Genomic DNA, 21,410 nt, shown 5'->3' on the forward strand with positions numbered 1-21,410 from the left:
ATTATTATAGTCTCCTTCTAGTCTTCAAAAATGAAAATATATTACTCATGAAATTTTTAAAAAGGGAATATGATAAAGGAAATATATACTTTAATCACTTATGGCTTATCTTTTTCATGCTGTCTGGTTTTCATGGCTCTTTGATTAATGGTAGAAATAATTGGGAGGTGTGGGTAAAAGAAGGTCCTATGTCAAGCACTAAAGATAATCCAAAATGTTTGATTTTGAAAGTGAATATTTTTATAATTCCTTCTTCAGCCCCAATAATAGCTGTTAGTGGTTTAATTTATGTACACCATTACACACACAGTTTATTTCTTAAATGAAAATAGAATTGACATGTATTGTTTGCAGTGTGATTTTTTCATGTAAAATTTATGTTAGACTTTTTTCTGTGTCTGCTGATAGTGCTCAGTCTCAATTATTTTTAACTGTTGCATAAAATTCAGCTGTAAGAATCATCACAATTTATTTACAGCCCCTTTGCCATAGACCCAGTTTTTCAATATAATGAAAAACATCTCAGTGAAAATTCATGTGTACACATCCTTGCACCTTTGTGAGAGTATTTCTGTAATATAGATTCCTAGCCATGGAATTTTTGTTCTTAATTTCTGCCCAGGTAACAGGTTTGCAGTCTCCATCGCATAGTCTGTGTGTCCTACTGAAACAGTGGCGGAGTACAAGGGCCTGAGCCATACCAGGTGGCTGCAGGTTGGAGGTACTCAGGATTCCGGCTTGATCAGCAGCCTAACTATTAAGAAAACATGACTTTCTGAGTCTGTAGCAGGTTGAAAGTGTGTTTGCTTTATTTTAATAGTCGAGGAAAGTATATTACTGGCGGGTACATGTGTGCACACTATCCTTTCCTCTAGTCTTGATTCTAGAGGCAGAGGAGTCTAGAGTCTGTTTCAGATGATATGAAGGACAAGAAAGCTTGTCACTCAGAATGACTGTGTTTATAGTGAAAAGAGATAAGGATCAGTCCAAAAACTTCTTGTTTTGAGTTATTCAAGATATTTGGATTAGTAATGGTAAATTTGGCCTCAAAGGTGGTAAATGCTATTTTATCTTCCCTTCCCCTAACTGCAGAGTTTTTTGTTTGTTTAGTCACCAAGTAGTATTCGACTCTTTTGTGACCCCATGAACCATAGCCTGCCAGGCTCCTCTATCTGCGGCATTCTCCAAGCAAGAATACTGGTGTGGTTGCCATTTCCTTCTCCAGAGGATCTTCCCTGGCTCAGGGATCGAACTTGCAGCTCTTGCTGCATCTCCTGCATTTCAAGTAAATTGTTTACCACTGAGCCACCAGGGATGCCCATGAACTATCTCCGAATCAAAAATCACCACTTCTTAAGCCCTACAGAATCTTCCCCACCACAACAAAAAATGTTTATAAAAACCAAACTAAAATGTATCCATACAATAAGCCACTATACAGTCATAGAAATAAAGTTAAACACAGTACCATATAAATGAATCTCTAAAATATGTTGAGTAGAAGAATCAAGATACAAAAGAATTCACGTTGTATAATTTCTGATTATCTATCTATTTTGTGATTCATGGGGTCGCAAAGAGTCGGTCACGACTGAGCGACTGAACTGAACTGATCTATTTATCTATTATTTATTTATCTGTAACAAATCACTCCAAAACCTCTTGCTTTAATACAACAGATACTATTATTGCTCATGGTTTTGTGGGTCAGAGATGTAGGAGTGGCTTGGAATGTTTCTGGCTCAGGGTTGCTCATAAATTTGGGGCCAGTGCCCTTTCGGTCTACAGTCTTCTGCAGGCTTGGCTTGGGCGAGGGATCCACTTCTAATGTGGCTCTGTCACAAGTCTGTCTAGTTGGTGTTGGCTCTTGGTGGGAGACTTCAGTTCCTGTGTACATGGGCCTCTTGTACTTTCCTCATGGTCCTCACAGATTCAACAATCTGAAAGACTTAGATACAAGTTGCAATTAACTTTTTTGATAGCCCCAGAGATGAATCACACAACCAGCCCTGATTCAATGTAGGGAGAGATCACCAGGAGACCAGAATCACTGGAGGGCCATCTTGGAAGCTGACTAGCCTAATTTCATTTATCTAAAGCCCCCAAATAGGCAAGAATAAATTATGTGGCTTAGGGTGGCATGCTGCTGCTACTGCTAAGTCACTTCAGTCATGTCCGACTCTGTGCGACCCCATAGACGGCCTCCTACCAGCTCCCCCATCCCTGGGATTCTCCAGGCAAGAACACTGGAGTGGGTTGCCATTTCCTTCTCCATATTTAGGTGTTAAAACTGCAGAAGAAAAGAAGGAATGATTACTATAAAAGTGATTACCTCTCTGAGGGTAGAAGTTATAAATGGACAAAGATCATTATTTATGAAAGAATACATTTATGGTTTATATACTTTTCCAAATTGTAATTTATTTCATAATTGCAAGAAGAGATCTTAAAACAGAAACAGAAAGTGTTCTGTTCTCTTTTGTGCCTTAAACAGACATCAGTGGATTCCTAATAATATAAAGTTAGCCAAGAGTTCTTATGAGTTACAGACAATATAACAGAGTATTATACTGATGCTTATTTAATTTTCACTAACACCAATTTGGTACTATCACCCCATTTTTACATAAAACAAAATTGAGAATTAGGGTGCTTTAGGTATCTTACTCAAGGTCACACAGCTGGTTACTGGTGGAGCCAGAGATCATAGCCAGCCAGTGGCCCTTCTGACGCAGAAAAGGAGGTCAGAGTATTTGTTGTTGTTCCATCACTAAGTCCTGTCTGACTCTTTGCGACCCCATGGACTGCAGCATGGCAGGCTTCCCTTTCCTTCACTATCTCCTGGAATTCACTCAAACTCACGTCCGTTGAGTCGGTGATGCCATCCAAACATCTCATCCTCTGTTGCCCTCATCTCCTCTTGCCCTAATTCTTTCCCAACATCAGAATCTTTTCCAATCAGTCAGCTCTTCTCATCAAGTGGCCAAATTATTGGCACTTCAGCATCAGTCCTTCCAATGAATATTCAGGACTGATTCCCTTTAGGATTGACTGGTTTGTTCTCCTTGCAGTCCAAGGGACTCTCAAGAGTCTTCCTCAGCACCACAGCTCGAAAGAGTCCTTTCTTCTGCCCTCAGCCTTCTTTATGGTCCAACTCTCACATCTACACATGACTACTGGAAAAACCATAGCTTTGACTATATGGACTTTGTTGGCAAAGTGATGTCTCTGCTTTGTAATATGCTGTCCAGGTTTGTCATAGCTTTTCTTCCAAGGAGCAAACATCTACTTTTGTGGCTACAGTCACTGTTTAGTATACATTTAAATCTGTTTTTGTCTAAGTTGAACAAACTTTGGAAACCTTTTGTGAATCAGTCAACCAGTCTTTCTCAGTGTATGAGTGGCACAGAGTAAGTACTACAAAGATATTTTTAAAATGAATAAAGGAATAAAGATTTAGTTATTTTACTTACTTTACAGAAGTCTTGTATGGAGTATGTCATATGCTAACCATTGGTCTATGTGTTTTACAAGTATTAATCCCTATGGAATTGATATTAATTCCTTTCCTCATCTCTAAGAAATAAGTCCCTGGGGACCTCCACTTCTTCATTTGCTCCTAGGCTGGAAGTTTTCTGTTTTTTTTCTCCAGCTACTTGCCTTTGATCCCTGGGGCTTGATATTTTAGCACACTGCTGCTGCTGCTGCTGCTAAGTCGCTTCAGTTGTGTCCGACTCTGTGTGACCCCATAGACGGCAGCCCACCAGGCTCCCCCGTCCCTGGGATTCTCCAGGCAGAACACTGGAGTGGGTTGCCGTTTCCTTCTCCAATGCATGAAAGTGAAAAGTGAAAGTGAAGTCACTCAGTCGTGTCCGACTCCTAGCGACCCCATGGACTGCAGCCTACCAGGTTCCTCCATCCATGGGATTTTCCAGGCAAGAGGACTGGAGTGGGGTGCCATTGCCTTCTCCAATTTTAGCACACTACTTTTGACAAATCAGTTCAGCAACAGCACACTGAGTCCTTACTCCTTCCTGAGTTCTAGGAGGAAATAAAGATGAATATATTTTCATCTGCAATCTGACAAATGAGTCCTTGTCTTTCAAAACTTTTTTGACAATGTTTTGTGTTAACTTGGTTGGGAACATCAGTTCCCTTGAGGTTTACCTCTGCAACCTTCACAACAGGAAATGTGCATGCATCTTGGCTTATTTCGATTTCTGATTTTAATAAGTGCTAAATATGATTCATTTGGTTATTTTCCAGCATATTTTTCCAGATCTCCCATGAGCAAGTCTAAACATGTTTGCCTGTTGCTCTAATGAAGAAATCTCAGCTTCCTTATCAACCATGCCACTGGGATACAGGCTAAATTCTGCTTTGATAAATCAATTCAGACTAAGATAGAGCATTAGTGTTGGAGAAGAAATTAGTTATTTTGTTCCATCAATATTTGCCTAAGTGCACATGGACACTGTGGAAAACCTACTAAAAATTCTATTTTCATTTGCAATATCCTTGCTATCATTAGAAAAAGGAACACTGTGTGTTTGCTAGAAAACATATTTTCTTTCACAAGATGGCTAATCCATTCATTTATTCAATAGACAGTTTTTAAACATTCATTGTGGGCATGGACCCAGCGTTCTGGGAGCTCATCTTCTGGGCAGGAGAGGAGTGTGTTGGGGGAGTGTGTGGTGGGGGGCTTGGTGGTGGTGGAGGAAGGAGGGATTTTAGGGTGATGGCAGCTGTGTACAGAATTTACGCAGTGACTACAGGACTGGGTGCTGCAGATAGCATATCTCGGAAACTTAGGGACAGGACCCTTAAACCAATCTAGGAACTTGGTGAAGGTTGGTAGGATAGAGCAAGGGTTCTTGGAGAAAGTAACATTTAAGCTGAGTCTTGAAGGAGTGTGTTGGGCAAAAGGGGAGAGAATGGTGCTCCAGACAGAAATAGCCTGGCATATTCCAGGAACTTTAGCAGTTTGGGGTCACTGGAGTTACTTCATATGGAAGTCAGGGAGTGATCTCAGAGGAGGTCCAGAAGTGATAGGAGGAATCAGATCATAGACAGCCAGTTATCCAATGTCAGAGAGCCTGGTTGTTATTCAGTGGGGAATCCTAAAATTTTATTTTTTATTTTTTTTGCTATTCATTGTTTTTTTTAAATTTTTATTGGAGGCTAATTATTTTACAATTAAAATTTTAAAATAAGGAAAAGACAAGATGAGATTTGTGTTTTAAAAAGATTCCTCTTGGAAAAATTTCAAAAACATACCTGTTTTTTGGCCTAGCAGTTTAATTTCTAGGCAGTTATTGTGAATGGGAACAAAGATTTAGTTACTTGGATAGGAGTGAAATTACCTATTATAGTGAAAAATTGAAAACAATCTAAAAGTCCAGCAATACAGAAATTAGAAAAATAAGTCCTTGCAAATTTACTGAATGGAAAGTATATTTTTAAAACATTAAAATGATGTTGTGGGCAAGGAAAGCTACTCATATTACATGAAAGGGAAAAATATGTGATGAAATGGTATATTCAGTATGATATTCTTCTGAATATTTTTTGAAATTAAATATGTAATGATAACATGGTGGTGGTTGTTTAATCACTAAGTCGTGTCCAACTCTCGCGACTCCTTGGACTGTAGGGGCTTTGGGGCTCATGAGCAACAAAAGGCATCTCTTTTTTAAAAAATAATTAAACAATTTTTTTTTCTAATTTAAAACATTGAAGTACAGTTGATTTATAGAGTATTTTATTAGTTTCAGGAGTACAGCATAATGATTAAAAATTTTTAGAGATTATATTCCATTTAAAGTTGTTACAAAATACTGGATATATTCCCTATGAAAGGCACTTCTTTGCTTTGAATCTCTCTCCTGGACTAAACTTTAGTTAGTTGCCTCTGAATTCTCTTCCCAGTTAGACCTTGACTTTTGGACTTCCACTAGCATTGACCAGTTTTAGCAAGAATCCAGTCAAGTCAGTTTAACCAGCACCCCCCACCCGATATCTGATCACCTTCTTCATCCCTACTGTCCCCCAGGAAATATCTGATTACCTAGCCTGCCTTCAGCAAGAATCCTGTTAGGTCAGTTTAAGCAAAGAATTACACTACCTTTTTAGTAATTTACTACCCACTGACCACCTTCCATACCCCAATACACATTCTGTTTCTTGGATATAAATCTCCAACTTTTTCTCATTGTGTTTGAAGTTGAGCCTGGTGTGTTTCCTCCACTGCAAAACCTCACCCATTGCTATTGTTCCTACACCTATGGCAATAGTCCCCCTGAATCAGGCTGGGCTTACTGTTCTTTAATAAGTGCCAGAATAATTTTTCTTTAGAAGTTCTTAACAAGGTAAAAGTGAGAGTGGCTCGGTCATGTCTGACTCTCCGTGACCCGATGGACTACACAGTCCATGGAATTCTCCAGGCCAGAATACTAGAATACTGCAGTGGGCAGTTGTTCCTTTATCCACAGGATTTTCCAAACCCAGGAACTGCAGCCAGGTCTCCCACATTGCAGGGGGATTCTTTACCACTAAGCCACCAGGGAAGCCTCTCTTCAAACTCATTGCTCAGCTCTTAACCCTGGTGGCTTTTCAACTGCTGCATGCCAATCAGCTATTCTTGAGACTCATTAGATTTCCTAAATTCATTTAAATCGCCCTTCATACCTCAGCCAGCCTTTTCCTAATCCATTTATGTTGCAATTTATATTCAGATCTAAGCTTCACAAATTTTGCATTGGATTATTTATTAATCATCTTCTTTGCTTTGTTCAAATCAGAGCTCAGATAAAGCCTGCAAAATGTGTTTGAGTGATGTCTCTTTTTTTCCAAAATCATTTTTAAAATGAGATTTAATTCACGTACCTAATATGTCTTTTAAATATTTAAAAATCTATAGCAGTTCCTCCTTCCCCTTTATTTCATGCTGTTTGTTTTTTTGAAGATTTCTCAATGTCTTGTGGATTTCTCAATTTCTGAATCCTTGTGGTATTATTAACATATTTCTCTCTTTTTCCCCCTGGGAATTGGTGGTAGTTTTCATAGTTTATACATAGGTTTCTTTCTCTTACTCTCTCCCTTCCTTTTTTTCTTTCTCTTCCTTCCTTCTCTCTCTCCTCCTTTTCTTTTCTCCTTCTTTCCTTCCTCCCCCCTTCTTTCTTTCTTTTGTAGCTTAGTCACTTCTCCTCCAGGAATCATCTCTTTTTTTGCTTTCAGTGGTTGCTTCTTTTTCAGACACTGGTAGGATTTACCTATCACTTTATTTATCCACGAAATCATTTTCACTCCTATTCCTAAAAAGACAGGGACCCTATCCTGAGTCCAGGGGATACAGGTAGCTCATTACTGCTATTTCCCCCATCAGTTCAGTTCAGTTCAGTTCAGTTCAGTAGCTCAGTCATGTCCGACTCTTTGCGACCCCATGAATCACAGCACACCAGGCCTCCCTGTCCATCACCAACTCCCGGAGTTCACTCAAACTCATGTCCACAGAGTCGATGATGCCATCCAGCGATCTCATTCTTGGTCGTCCCCTTCTCCTCCCGCCCCCAACCTTTCCCAGCATCAGAGTCTTTTCCAGTGAGTCAACTCGTCGCATGAGGTGGCCAAAGTATTGGAGTTTAAGCTTTAGCATCAGTCCCTCCAATGAACACCCAGGATTGATCTCCTTTAGAATGGACTGGTTGGATCTCCTTGCAGTCCAAGGGACTCTCAAGAGTCTTCTCCAACACCACAGTTCAAAAGCATCAATTCTTCGGCGCTCAGCTTTCTTCACAGTCCAACTCTCACATCCATACATGACCACTGGAAAAACCATAGCCTTGACTAACTAGCACATAATGTGGCTGGCACGGAGTAGATGCACCACAAATGGTTGTTGGGATAAATGAATATAAAGTATAAACCACACACCAGTTATCTGCTGCCTAACATTTGCTGCCTTGGGTGTGGCTTCTCATCGTGCTACAAGACCTGACTCAGCTCCTGAACTTTGAGCCTCTTGAGGGCAGGAAGTCGGATACATTCTTGAGGTCTGGGTACCTAACACAATACCATGTTCATAACCAGTGCATTTTTACTTTGAACATTTTTCACAGTTACAGCAAAAAGAAAAAAATTTGGTTCATATATCTGCAAAGTCCAAGGATATCTGACTTCATTTATGGTTGGAATGAGGAGCTGAAACGATGTTACTGTTATTTTCTGTTTCTCAGTTTTGCTTGTTTCTGCATCTTTTTGTTGATCTTGTCTCATTTTCTCTCATTTTTAATCAGCTTTGCTGCTGATCAAAAATGGCCATTACTCTGTGGCCATAAGTAATAAACTCTAGGTTTCCTTCCCTCCAGCACTGTGCTTCCAAGAATCAGACAATCTCCCCAAGATGCCCCAGAAGAAGAGTCTCAAGGAGGACTTCTAGTCACAATAGGACACTGTGTCCATCCCTCAAGGAATCACCATATCTAGGAAAATGGCCCCGTGATGGGTCAGGACCAGTCTCATAGCTACTCCCACAGGGTAGCAGATGGCACTGTCATCAATAACCCGACCATAGGTGATGAAAAGAGTCATCTTCTTCCTGGACCTAGTAGGATAAGATCGGAAGAAAAGGTAAAGGAGAAAAAAGTAGCAGCTATCTGTGTGTACCTCAGGGCAAGCTTACTTAGTTGTTGCTAAGTTCAGGTGTCTTAGCTTTCCTGACTATTTATTCCCTTTTGGGTTTGATCCCTTAGGTCTAGCAGGTCACTGTGGGATATAATGACAAAATGGACTATTTCATTATAATTCAAAAAGACCCTTGCTCCTCGGAAGAAAAGCTATGATCAACCTAGACAGCAAATTAAAAAGTAGAGACATTACTTTGCCAACAAAGGTCCATCTAATCAAAACTATGTTTTTCCAGTAGTCATGTGTGGATGTGAGAGTTGGATCATAAAGAAAGCTGAGTGCTGAAGAATTGATGCTTTTGAACTGTGGTGCTGGAGAAGACTCTTGCGGGTCCCTCGGACTACAAGGAGATCCAACCAGTCTATCCTAAAGGAAATCAGTCCTGAATATTCATTGTAAGAACTGATGCTGAAGCTGAAACTCCAGTACTTTGGCGACCTGATGCGAAGAACTGACTCAGAAAAGACTCTGATTCTGAGAAAGACTGAAGGTGGGAGGAGAAGGAGATGACAGAGGATGAGATGGTTGGATGGCATCACTGACTCAATGGATATGATCTTGAGTAAGCTCCGGGAGCTGATGATGGACAGGGAAGCCTGGCGTGCTGCAGTCCATGGGGTTGCAAAGAGTCGGACATGACTGAGCGATTGAACTGAGCTGAACTGGACCCGAAGTCCTTGATAGCCTTTTAAGGTCAACGGGCTAAAATTAGGCACAAGAATCTTGTTTTCATCCACATATTCTATGGAGCAGGTCAGTGGCTTTCCTCATATTAAAAGGTTTCCAGTGAACCAAAAGATTAAGAAGATTCCACTGTTTCTCAATACAGGTATGGATGATATTGAGATAAGAAAGTTTATCATTGTGCAAGACATAAAGAATCTCTAGTCCATACCCCTTAAATTCCTGTAACACCCCCATGTTATTATGATATTCATCCCCTCCTAGTCGTAGTAATGTTAGTTGCTCAGTCATGCTCAACTCTTTGTAGCTCACCCGGCTCCTCTGTCTATGGGATTTTCCAGGAAAGAATACTGGAGTGGATTGCTATTCCTGTCTCCAGAGGATCTTCTCAACCTGGGGATCCAACCCGGGTCTCCTGCATTGCAGGCAGATTCTTTACCATTTGAGCTATAGGGAAGTCCATATTCCAGTCACCTACAGTCAAGAAACAAGATGAGACTACAAGTATAGTCTCAATGTTTCTTGCATGTTTTACATTTCCTCTTCTTTCTGGCAGAGAATAACTTCTTTCTTTTTTTTTTTTAACTTTTAATGTCTAATTTCCAGTAATATCTATCATGGAATCTGGGATTCTATTTCATGAGCACAAAAAGCCTATTTTCCACAGGAGTGTTCAGGTTCTGTAATATTTTACTGGTATGGACCTAATGTGATGTTTCATCCAAGGCGAACTAGCAAACAGCCAACTCCTGGGAGGTACCGGTCATTAGTCTAGCCTCCTTAGAATTTTCTCGCAGCATGATCATTTATTACTTTTGAAAGGACAGACTCACAAATGAAGTGTTAGTCCAAGGAATATCTTTAAGATCTGGCAAATAAAACAATGACCATTGAGCAGCATTTTTATAGATTACAGATCATTTGCTCTTGCATTTGACCTCGAAACATCTTCAAAAAACAGATTTTGCAATCTCTTTTATAGATGAAGAAATTAAGGCTTCTAGGAATCAAGTGACAAGCTCACGATTACACAGCACTTTAGAGAAGGAATCGGGATTTCAGCTGTGGGTCATAGAACTTTAAAAGCCACCCTCTAACTCTCTACTTCCTCCCTGATACCTCCAAACACTTTTAAAAGAAAGAAAAATACCCTGCTGGAACTAATCAGTGGGAAAGACTGGAAGTTCAAATGAGCCATAACAGTGTCTGTTAATCTGTTACCTAACTGAGTGCCGGGAAACTGTGGTGGGGGTGGGGGGAGTTGACACTTGTATATTTTATGTGCCCCACAACTTCACTCCTGTAAAGTTAGGACGATTTCATTTGAAGTCCCAGCCAACTGAGAAATTAAAAGCAGACAGTGACGACGCTGTTTTGTAACTTTGTGCTTTTTAAAATTAACTGCACCTTTCAAGTGCCGCTTTGGATTAGAAGTGGCTAATTGGATAAAGGGGAGAGTCATTCAGCTGGATGAAAAGTATTGTAAAAGCCCTGACTGAGTTAGTTACAGGAAAGGGACGCACAAGAACAGTTTCCACAGTACTATTTTATTTACAGAGTGAAGGAAAGTTCCTTCACGCATTTCCAAATCGAGGACAGGTTGATTTGTCGCAGCAGCGCTGTAATACATGTAGCCTGATATAAAGTCTATTTAAGAGAGACTTGAACGCTGAAACTTTCTAGTGCCAAAACCCTTTATTATTATTTTTTTTTTCTAATAAGGACTTGGCGTGCCCTCCCGAATGTGTGAGCTTGGAATAGGAGTGATGGTAGGAGAACAAAGCTGAGTCCATTCTTATTAATATTAAATGGTCAAGTCTGTACCCTTGAAGCTAGTGGAGAGAGAGAAGGGAGAGGAGCTGCTGACATTGACAATGAATCCAAACAGGAGTTGCACTAGCGGTGTCTACCACGTTGCCTCTGCCCTCGCTTAGCCTTCTGGGAATTGTAGTATTTTGGCGAGCGGCTCTCCTGGCAAGTCGGGTATTCTCGGCCCGGTTGTGACTACAGATCCCAGCCGGCGCCGGGCAGCCGCCCCTCCCGTCCCTGTTCGAGTGTAAACTCCGGGCGCCGGGGCGGGCGGCCGCGCGCGGGCCAGCGGGCTGAGCTCTGCACGGCTTGGGGGCGCACCGCTCGGGGGACCCAGGCCCCGCCACCTCCCCTGTGCCCCCGGGCTCGGTTCTCACTTTGGAGCAGTGCGAGGACGGGAAGCTGGAGCCATGCAGTCGGAATCGGGGATCGTGCCGGATTTCGAAGTCGGGGAGGAGTTTCACGAAGAGCCCAAAACCTATTACGAACTCAAAAGTCAACCCTTGAAGAGCAGGTGAGTGGTGACAGCTGGAGGGAGGCGCGGCCCGCACCTGGGGGACCCGTTGCCTCCCACTCTGAGGCGGGGAAAGCCGCTGGCCCGACTCTGTAGGACAAGGACCCCGTGCCCTTGCCCCGGGGCAGAGGGCGAACTGACCCCCGCAGTTGGGGGCCGTGCCGGTCGGACGGGTGCACCAATGAGGGTCTCATTGAGGGTGCATTTTGGGGGCGCGGCGGGCAGCCCCGGACAGCCCGCGAGGGCGAGGGGACCCCTCGGTTGGGGATACCAGCTGCGGAGAGCGGGCGGGGGCTGGGGAGTGCCCCGACGCGGAGGTGGGGGAGAAGGAGAGCCGGGCCGGGACGCGGTCTGGGTGAATTTCGAGTGAACCCCTTTTCTGAAAATCCCAGCGGGCTGAGAACTTGGGAGAGGGAGAGCTTACGGTGGGTCGAGCGCGACGTTAGAGGCAATCACTTAGCTCCTGTGTTGTTGGCCGCATAGGAGTCGGGCCCCTCTGGGAAAGCCGACCTCGGGCCGCCTCCAGGTGAGGTTTCCCGAGCCCCGCCCCTGGCCTTCCCGGCCGCGGCACCCCGTGCGGGAGGGGCGGGCTCCCCGTGGGGGGGCGTGTCTCCTCGTCCAGGTGGACTCCCGGGCTTTGGGATCCCATTCAAATACAGGCCTTCCCTGGAGGGGAAAAAAAAACTTTGAGACGGAGGTTTGGCGAGTGACCACTGTTGGGCCGCGACACGTCTTTAATTCTCTGGGCACTTCTAAAACTGTTTGGGAGGAGAGTGAAGACACCTGCTGGTCTGGCGTCCCACTACCCCTAGTGCACACTTCGTACGCTGCCTCCACTCCCACTTGTCCCTTGGAGCAGGTTGGGTGTCTTCTTTCCTCTGTCCTGTGGCCACTCAGGACATTTCCAATGTTTACTAAGAGAGGTGGTCATTTGAGGCGCTGAGAGTAAAGAGGGTTCAGTTCCACCCCTCAGTTGTGAGGTAGCATGAGGCTGGAACTGGAAGCTTCAGCAGTGCTTCTGCATCCGTCTCAAACCTTCCTGCGACCCCTCACTGTCCATAGTGTCTGGGTGAAGGGGCCTGGCTGGCAGAGGGGGAGAGGGTCCAGAAGTCATGGTGAAGGAAGGACTGAATCCGGAGTGAAAGGGTGTGATCATAACTGCTGGGGCACGGGGGGATTGGTACTTGTGCAGTTAGGTTCGTTTCCTTCGGGGCTGTGTCAGACTCTGAATCCACTTTGGGGAAGAAAATCTGCGGAGAGCACACCGACTGACGGGGTGGCTGAAGCAGCCTCTTGGCAGATGCTTCAGGGAGATTGGAAGGAAACCTTCTATGCAGTTAGTTGCCTAAAACCAGCCTTTAGTTGGTGGTTTCTCTTCATAATAGCTGTTTTGTGTGTGAGCCTAGATTGTGTGTGTTGGGGGTTGGGGGTGTGGAGTAATAGTGTGTAAAGGGTATTGTTGGTTATGCTCATTGGGGCTTTATCTGTATTCGGCTGAAGGGACCAGTGTTTTACCGAGCAGTCTCTGCTTTTGCTTCTATAAGCAAATGCTTACATGGCCAGAATGAGGGAGCGAGTGTGTGTGTGTGTGTGTGTGTAGTCCTGAAAGAAATGAATTAACCGGACAGTTTGGAACATTTTTGATGGTAGCTGATACATAACATTAAATAAATTTGAGAGAGTGAGGAAAAAATACCATCTGGAAAAACCCAGATGAATGCCATGAAACTCACGTTGGAGGATTTGGGGCCTGTTCTTTTTCAGAGTCGGAAAAAAAAAGACTTGCAAGGGTTGAGCATCCTCAGGAGCTAGATTGCACGTGTAAAGAAAATTTTGGGGACGTGGGAAGCTCTGGTTTCACACGTTGAAGCTGGAAACAGGTGCAGGATGGAACCGGTGCATAGAGGAAGGCTAAATTAAAAAAGTTGTAAAACTTGTCTGTGGAGCAGACACATGCTCTTTGAAATAAACCAGTGAAATAAAATCTGTGAATAAATATATGGGGTTGGCAAAATTTCCCTATAGTACAGTTTTCCACAGTTGTCTGATGTATTGTCATCGACATCTGTTGTGTGACTTTACAAGGACTGCGTGTTCAGGGCCTCCTCCTCGTGGCTTTTTGTCTTAAGTCTTTGCCTGGGCACCTCCCTTCTTGTAATCTTGGTTGGAAAAAGTTGAAATCAGAAGTGGAAGATGGCTGCAACTGCCTTGTCTATCAGTTGTATTTTCTGGATTGTCTTTTGGAGTTGAAGATATATCTAGAATCATCCTGAAAAAGAAAACTGTTAATTGCTCAGTTGTGTCCAACTCTTTGCAACCCCACAGACTGTAGCCTGCCAGACTCCTCAGTCCCTGGGATTCTCCAGACAAGAATACTGAAGTGGATTGCCATTCCCTTCTCTAGGGGCTCTTCCTAACCCAGGGATCCATTGTGGGTCTCCTGCATTACAACCAGATTCTTTACCATCTAAGCCATCAGGGATGCCCCTAGAATCTGCCTATTTGTCACCAACTCCTCTGCTCCCACTTTGGTTCAGACTGCCACCTGGCCTTGCTGGCTAGTTATCTCTTACCTGGTCTCCTGTCTTTATACTTGCTGACTCTCAGTGGATATTTCAACACAGGAACCACAATGTCTATGTTAAAACTGGTTTTCAGCCTGAATGGTGGCTTGCCCCACGCAGGGGTCATTCAGCGATGTCTGGAGACATTTTTGGTTGCTGCAATGGATGAGAGTTACTACTGGCCTCTAGCAAGTAGAGAGTGGAAATGCTGCTGAACGTTCTCCAGTGCTCAGGACAGTCTCACAGTGAAGAATTGTCTGTCCCCAGATTGTTACTGCTGAGGTTGAGAAACCTCATGGTAAATGTATCACATCATCTTCTCTCTTCAGAACCCTCCCTGGTATCAGTAAAACTCAAGACCCTTAAAGTGGTCCAAGGCAGACCACTTTATGGGCGGGTTCCCTGTCAGCGCTGCCTGTGTGTGCCTCTTGTTGCTGCTCTCCTGGCTCCCTCTGCTGCAGCCAGCCTCCTCACCATTCCCGGAACACTCCAGACCTCTCCACCCCTGGCCCTTTGTAAGCTGCACTTGCTGGGGCCAGCAAGTGCACTTTCTGTCTTTGTCCGGAGAGCAGTAGCGTTCATTCCCTTCCCAGCCGACTTCATGTCTTCCCTTACATGTCATTCTGAAGTTTAATTGCTAAAGTTAATTACAGGATTTAATTTCATCTTTCTTTTTTCTACGGTAACACATGAAGAAAACAGAAGGATTTTATGTTTATATGTGACTGAACCTTTTACAAGGTATATGACAATTTTAAAAGAACTTTAGTGGATTGTTGTCTGTTCTTCATTTGTTTGAGCAACCTTTACTGATGCTTACTCTGGTAGACATAGTATTAATACTAGAGACAGAGAAGAATAACAGTGTTTCTACCTTCAAGGTATTCACAGTCTAATGATACTATTTTTAAAAACTTGAACATTGCCCACCTTGTGCAGAAGAGGAAACTTGAGTCTGGCAAGGCTTAAAGCCTTGTGCTAACTTAGCTTCCTAGAGAAGGAAATGGCAACTCACTCCAGTATTCTTGCTTGGAAAATCCCATGGACAGAGGAGCCTTGTGGGCTGCAGTCTATGAGGTCTCAAGAGTCAGACATGATTTAAAAACTAAACCACTACCAGCACCAACTTAGCTTCCAGGAGGCAGACAGAATCTGATCTGAGATTCTTCTGATCACACTTCTGTGACTCCTCCACCCTCACCTCCACACTCAACTTCCTAATCATGCTCTGCATTATTGTTCTTCTACATACGCAACAAGGATTACAGAAATCTGAGATCTTGAATTCATCTGAACAGGTATGGCAATAAGACTAAAGATTTTAATGTACACAGAACCCACTGAGCCACTTTGTTTTATAAACATGTACTAAAACTACCAATAAACTGACTTTTCTGATTAAAAAAAAAAAATGTCATTCCTGCCTTGAACATGCTCTGTGCTGTGGCTCTCCCTCTAAACTCTCAGTGTCCCTTGCCCTGCTCGGTTTTTCCCACAGTACTTACATTATGACCTAGTCTCTCATTTTCTAATGCGTTCCAGTTATGCTGTGTTTCTCTGTACTAGATTGCAGGGTCCAAGGGAACAGGGATTTCTGGGTCTTCCTGGTTGACTGTGGTGCCCCCAGAACCTAGAACAGACAGAGTTTCTTCATTGTCAGTGCTGTTGACACTTTGGACTGGATAGGTCTTTGCTCTGGGGGCTGTCCTGGGCGTTGCTGGATGTTTAACAGCATCCCAGGCTTCTACCTGCTCAAGGCCATAGCATCCCTCCTCAAGTTGTAACATCCAAAAATATGTCCAGACGCCACCAAATGTCCATGGGACACAGACTCACCCCTGTTGCAGATTAACAGGCCTAGAACAATGCCTGGCACAATAGTGTTTTGTTGTTTGACTATGTGTTGTTTTCTCCCTTTGTATCCCATTCCGGATGGGCCATTTGATTCTGGTTTTTGCATTTAAGGCTTCCTTTTAAAATAGGTATCCACCATGCTGTCTCCAAAGAGGAGTTTATATATTCTTCATTTGGACTAGGCTTAGATGTGGAAGTGTTTGATGAGGAAAGAGAGTTTCATTCCTAACCCAGACCTCCTAGACTTGAGGAATGTGAAACCAATGGATTTAGGTGATGGAACCCTACTTTGGTCTCAATGACTGGAGAAGCTGTGTCATAAAGAGACACACACAAGAGAAAAGGGTGTCCTGAAGAAATGTTTGCAGTTTGGTTCCTCCCTACAGGTTTTTGAAACCTCGGTGTATTCTCCTGGAAATGAGCCGCGAATGGTGGGTGGCAGAGGAAAGGTGCCAAATATGAGAGAGTGAGCCCAGATATCACACGTGAGCACAGGCAGGGCAGGGTCAGATGTGGAACCATTGAATGGGTCCCTCTCAGGGAAGGGACTCTCTGTAGGGCTTTAGGTCCTGAAAACATTTTTTAAAAGCTATCTTAGCATCTTTCAGGTTCATAGTTCTTTTGTTTCAGTTCAGTTCAGTCGCTCAGTTGTGTCCGACTCTTTGCGACCTCATGAATCACAGCACGCCAGGCCTCCCAGCATCACCAACTCCCGGAGTTCACTCAAACTCATGTCCACAGAGTCGGTGATGCCATCCAGCCATCTCATTCTCTGTCGTCCCCTTCTCCTCCCGCCCCCAACCTTTCCTAGCTTGGTGCTAAATTCTCTGGCTTTGTAGCTGCTAATGCCCTTTTCCTGGACAGACTTCAGAATTGATTTAATCTAATGCCAGTTTCCCCTCTTCTCAAAGTTTTAATAATGGTTTAGATAATTGTTCTTTAACTTCCCACAAATTAGAAATGGGAATGAAAGTGAGTATTAGGTTTATATTGGCAGGATGAGATCGCGCAATAGTTCCCAGATGCTGATTCAGAGAGAGGTGTGTGAAATTGTTGCATATTTGTATTCAGATGAGAAAGAAAAGATGGTTGTGTCAAACTCACGCTCACGTGCATGGATTTCCATGTAAAGCCACCGCCATTTCTTGGATTTATTCTGAGATTTTTCCTGCCTGCCCAGGCAGGAGACATAAGAGATTCAATCCCAAGGTCAGGAAGATCCCCTGGAGGAGGGCATGGCAACCCACTCTGGTATTCTTCCCTGGAGAAGCCCATGGACAGAGGAGCCTGAGGGGCTACAGTTCATAGGGTCACAAAGAGTCGAACACGACAGAAGCGACCTTGCATGCACCGACATCTTCCTATTAAAAATACTCTTTCATTTATAAAATTAAATGAATGATTGTTCATTCTTGGCAAGACTGAACTGTCCATCTTTTATTGATTTCGGAAAGTTTTCTTGATTTTTCTTTCTGTCTAATCTGCAGAGAATTACTTTACATGGAGATTTAAGAGGATTGTTCTGTCATTTCTGTCTGTCCCTAACAAGCTGAGTGACCTTGGGGAGGCTGGGTGACCTCTAACCTCAGTTTCTTCATCTGGCAACTGAGGGCCCTGCCTCCTAAGGGTCTTAAGGACATTAATTGTGACATTGACTATGGAAAAGTATTAGCATGATGCTGGGCACATATTTAGTGCTCAGTAAATGTTAGCAGATGTTCCTGTTATTTCTCTATTACTTAGCAGTGAGTCCTGACCTTGCAGAATGTGTTTGCATTTGGTTGACTCTGGCTTTCTTCTCTAAGGCCAGCGTTGTTATGCAATAAAATGATTCCAAGTTTAGTAAAATCTTTTTGCTTTCGCCCCTAATGAGGTGCTGCAGATAAATTTTTTGTGTTTTATAATTTTGATGCAGTCCTTAACAGTTTCTTTATGCTGGTTTAAAAAAAAAACAAAAACAGAACGTCTGTGGCATCATCACAAACATACAGATTCATATTCCACACATATCTATTGAGTACCTGCAAATTCATACGCATGAACGCTGTTAACGTTTACTGAGGCCACGCTGTGTGCCAGCCCCTGTCCTAAGTGGTTTTACATGTGTTAACTTGCACAGCCTGCTTGAGATGATAATAATAAATAAGAACAATAATGTGGATTATAATTTTAAAAACAAGAAGCATGCAGTGCTTACTACATGCCAGGAATGATTCTGGGTATTTTTACTTCTGTTAACTCAGTTAAGTCTCACTTCAGCCTTGGGTTCTTGTATTTTTACTGTTGTTATTTTACAGAGGAGGAAACTAAGGCATCACGATTAGATGGGCCTGGTTCTGGCTCTGGTCCTGTGCTCCGGTGCACTAGTCTGGGCTGCCCTGTGAAACGCACGGGGCCTGCCTGTGCTGTGCCTTCTCCAAAACTCGCCTCTGTAGCGGGAGGGAAGGGAACACACAGACCCAGCCAAACATACAGGACAGAGTGTGATAACCAGGGACGTGAGCCATGGGAACGTGATAGAGGAAGGGAAACTGGGGTGGAGTTTTGTCAGTAAATAAGGGTTTTCGATTTGGGCATTGAATGTCAAGCAATACTCAAAGCATAGTTCTTTATAACATTAAATAAAATGTTACATTCCTTGGAAGGCATGATCTTTTTTTTTTTTTTTTGATATGAACCATTTTTAAAGTCTTTATTGAATTTGTTATAATATTGCTTCCATCTTAGCTCCCTGATCAGGGATTAAACTTGCACCCTCTGCATTGGAAGCGTGGAGTCTTAACCATTGCACCCCCAGATACAGTCCTGCCTTTATACTTCTCACCAGAGTCCGAGCTCTTCCTCTTGCTCTATGGGCATCCGGGGTGGCAGAGACTGGATGCACACAGACAGGTTCAGAAGTAGCCATGCTTAATTAAGCACAGTGCCCGTGGCTTTGCCACTTAACTGATGTGTCTGTGTTCACAGCTAGACTCTTAGCCTCCTGGACTCTCAATTTCTTTACCTGTGAAGTGGAATCTATAGAAGTGTCCTCTTAGGATTGGTGGAAGTTTTAAAACTGAGAGAACATGTGTAAATGTGCTTTGTAGCGTGCCTGGCACATGCTAGTAACATCAGTTCCTTCTCTTCTATTTTACCATGATTGCAATTTCCCCCCTCCTCATGACAACACTAAAGCAAGTGCAGAATTATGTGTCTGAAGCCAAATAGACAAGACTGAAGTGCGTTAACCTGGCAGATGTTCAGATCTTATTATGCAAATTGCTTGTGTGGTATGATTAGATGGAAACCTTGATTAAAGTGGGATTCTAAGTGTTGGTTTTGTGTGTTATTGGAGATTTCCTTTTCCCGAGCACTGCTATTTATGGAATTATTTAAGTGTGTGCGTGTGTGTGTGTGTTTCATCCCCTTTGAGGGCTGCAGTGCCGTTTGCACAGGCTGATGTTTATATCTGCTCCACTTGTGCAAGAAGTGGAAAATATCCTTTTTTTAGCACAGGTCACATGTGCTTACTGTCAGGAATAGGACCTCAGTGTAAAAAAATGTATCTTGGGACAAATCAAAGTTACTGAATTTCCCCTTCCAACTGCTTTGTTTCAGAACTGGCAGTATTAGGATAAATAATAGGAGAAAAATTTGGCTAATTTTTTTTTTTTTGGTAATTTTTCAAGGACGGTAGGCAAGAGTTTCATTTGGTTTGTGTGTGTGTTTTAAGTATAAAATGTACTTTGCTGTTAGGTCTGTCTCATCAAAGTAAATTATAAAAATATGTTTGACTCATCTCCAAATATGCATTATTTGGAGAAAACAGTCAGGAAGGCGGCTGAGAGATAGTCAGTGTAGTTGCCCCAAGCTTTTCATATTGTAAAGACAAATGTGGAGTTTATCAGGAGGTTTTTGTGAGTCTGGTGAACACTGTGCACTTGAGGGCAAGGAATTACAGTAAGCCATGAAGGCTGCATCTTTCCAGAGCCAGCTGAGGGCGAGAGGACCAGCGGGCAGGTCTGGGATCTCTGTTGAAACACCCACAGCCTATTTCTGTTTCTAAGGACTGGGGAGGAGGACCAGGCTCCTTGTGTCTCTAGGTCTGGTCTTAAACATGGCTACCTTCTTTCTTTGCTGCATCTTCCTTCCTGTGGCCTTTCATGCATGCTGTGAAGGTTAAAGACATACACCTCTGGAGTGTTCGCACAGAGGTTGAACCAGGGCAGGCTGAGAGGAATGCAGTGCTTCAGGAAGTGGAGACAGTGGTGAGAGAAAGACCCACCAGGAAATAAATGATACCCCAAAGTCATGAGCGCCTGTTGTCCTCCCCAGGTCATTTCTCAAATGTCACTCGGTCGCTTTCAGCAAAGGCAGTGTAACTTTGGGGTCAGAGGGACATGGATTTGTTTGTTTTTTTCTTTTCTGTACCTACCTCATTTCTCTCCTTCCTTACCACACTTATTTATTAAGTGTTTATCATATGACAGCTCTTAGCTGGTGTAGGGAATCAAAAGTAGAATCAGACAGACTAGGTCCTTGCTGGCTTGGTGCTGTCATCTTCGAGGTGGGGGTATAGCTGATAATGAAGCAAATAGATGAATAAGACAAGTTTTCATGCTAGGAGAACGAAATAGAATGTTATTGATAGAGAGTGCCTGGGAAAGAAGGTGCTTAATTGGATGGGTCTTTCGAAATGACCTCATAGAGGAAGTGATTTTTGAATCACCAAATGTCTGAGTTAAAAGTGCAGATCTTGGTGCTGCCATTCACTAGCTGTGTGACTTTGGACAAGCTCACCAACCTCTCTGAGTCTGAGTTCGCTCCCCTGTAAGATGAAGTGATAACTACCTTGCAAGGCTGCTGTGAAGATGAAGAGTAATGCATGAAAAGAGCTAACCGTAGGCTTGACCTTACAGGTGCTCAGGAAGACATATAGGACTGGTTCAAGGTAATTTTAAGGTAATATATGAACAGTGGAGAAAGACATGCAGGCATTAATCTTCACTGTAAATAAGTGTTTATAACTTAGTCTTAAATGTTTTCCTAATGTCCAGGGAGTCAGAGATTTATGCTTGTCTTTACAAATCTACCCCTGGACTAAACGTGGAGATGGGTCTTGGTATTTTTATTATCCTTCCTTTCTTCCAGGATCATCTTACTTGAATTGTCCCCTTGCTCATTTCACTTTTGTTGCATGGAGATCATTCTGGTCTGGCCATACTTCCTTTACGTTAGTTTAGGAACAGTTTTTGGCTGCATCTTTGGTGCAAAGGAGAGGGCCAAGTCACCTAGGATTAAAAAGTAAAGCCTGA

The 21,410-nt window shown here is 43.1% G+C and overlaps 1 protein-coding gene across 3 annotated transcripts in view; it reads left to right on the forward strand.

Moving 5' to 3' along the window:
- The first annotated feature begins 11,422 nt into the window (after positions 1-11,422).
- The window catches only part of MITF (melanocyte inducing transcription factor), a 236,701-nt gene continuing 226,713 nt past the window's right edge, over positions 11,423-21,410 (forward strand). For all 3 annotated transcript variants that reach the window (XM_055414307.2, XM_055414306.2, XM_055414310.2), the window contains exon 1: positions 11,423-11,695. In XM_055414307.2, the coding sequence (XP_055270282.1) occupies positions 11,592-11,695 (104 nt within the window). In that variant the 5' untranslated portion in view covers positions 11,423-11,591. The remainder of the gene's footprint in view (positions 11,696-21,410) is intronic.

This window comes from Moschus berezovskii, chromosome 24 (assembly GCF_049115385.1).
Source record: "Moschus berezovskii isolate FMDL1 chromosome 24, NW_MosBer_1.0, whole genome shotgun sequence".
Lineage (NCBI taxonomy): Eukaryota > Metazoa > Chordata > Mammalia > Artiodactyla > Moschidae > Moschus > Moschus berezovskii.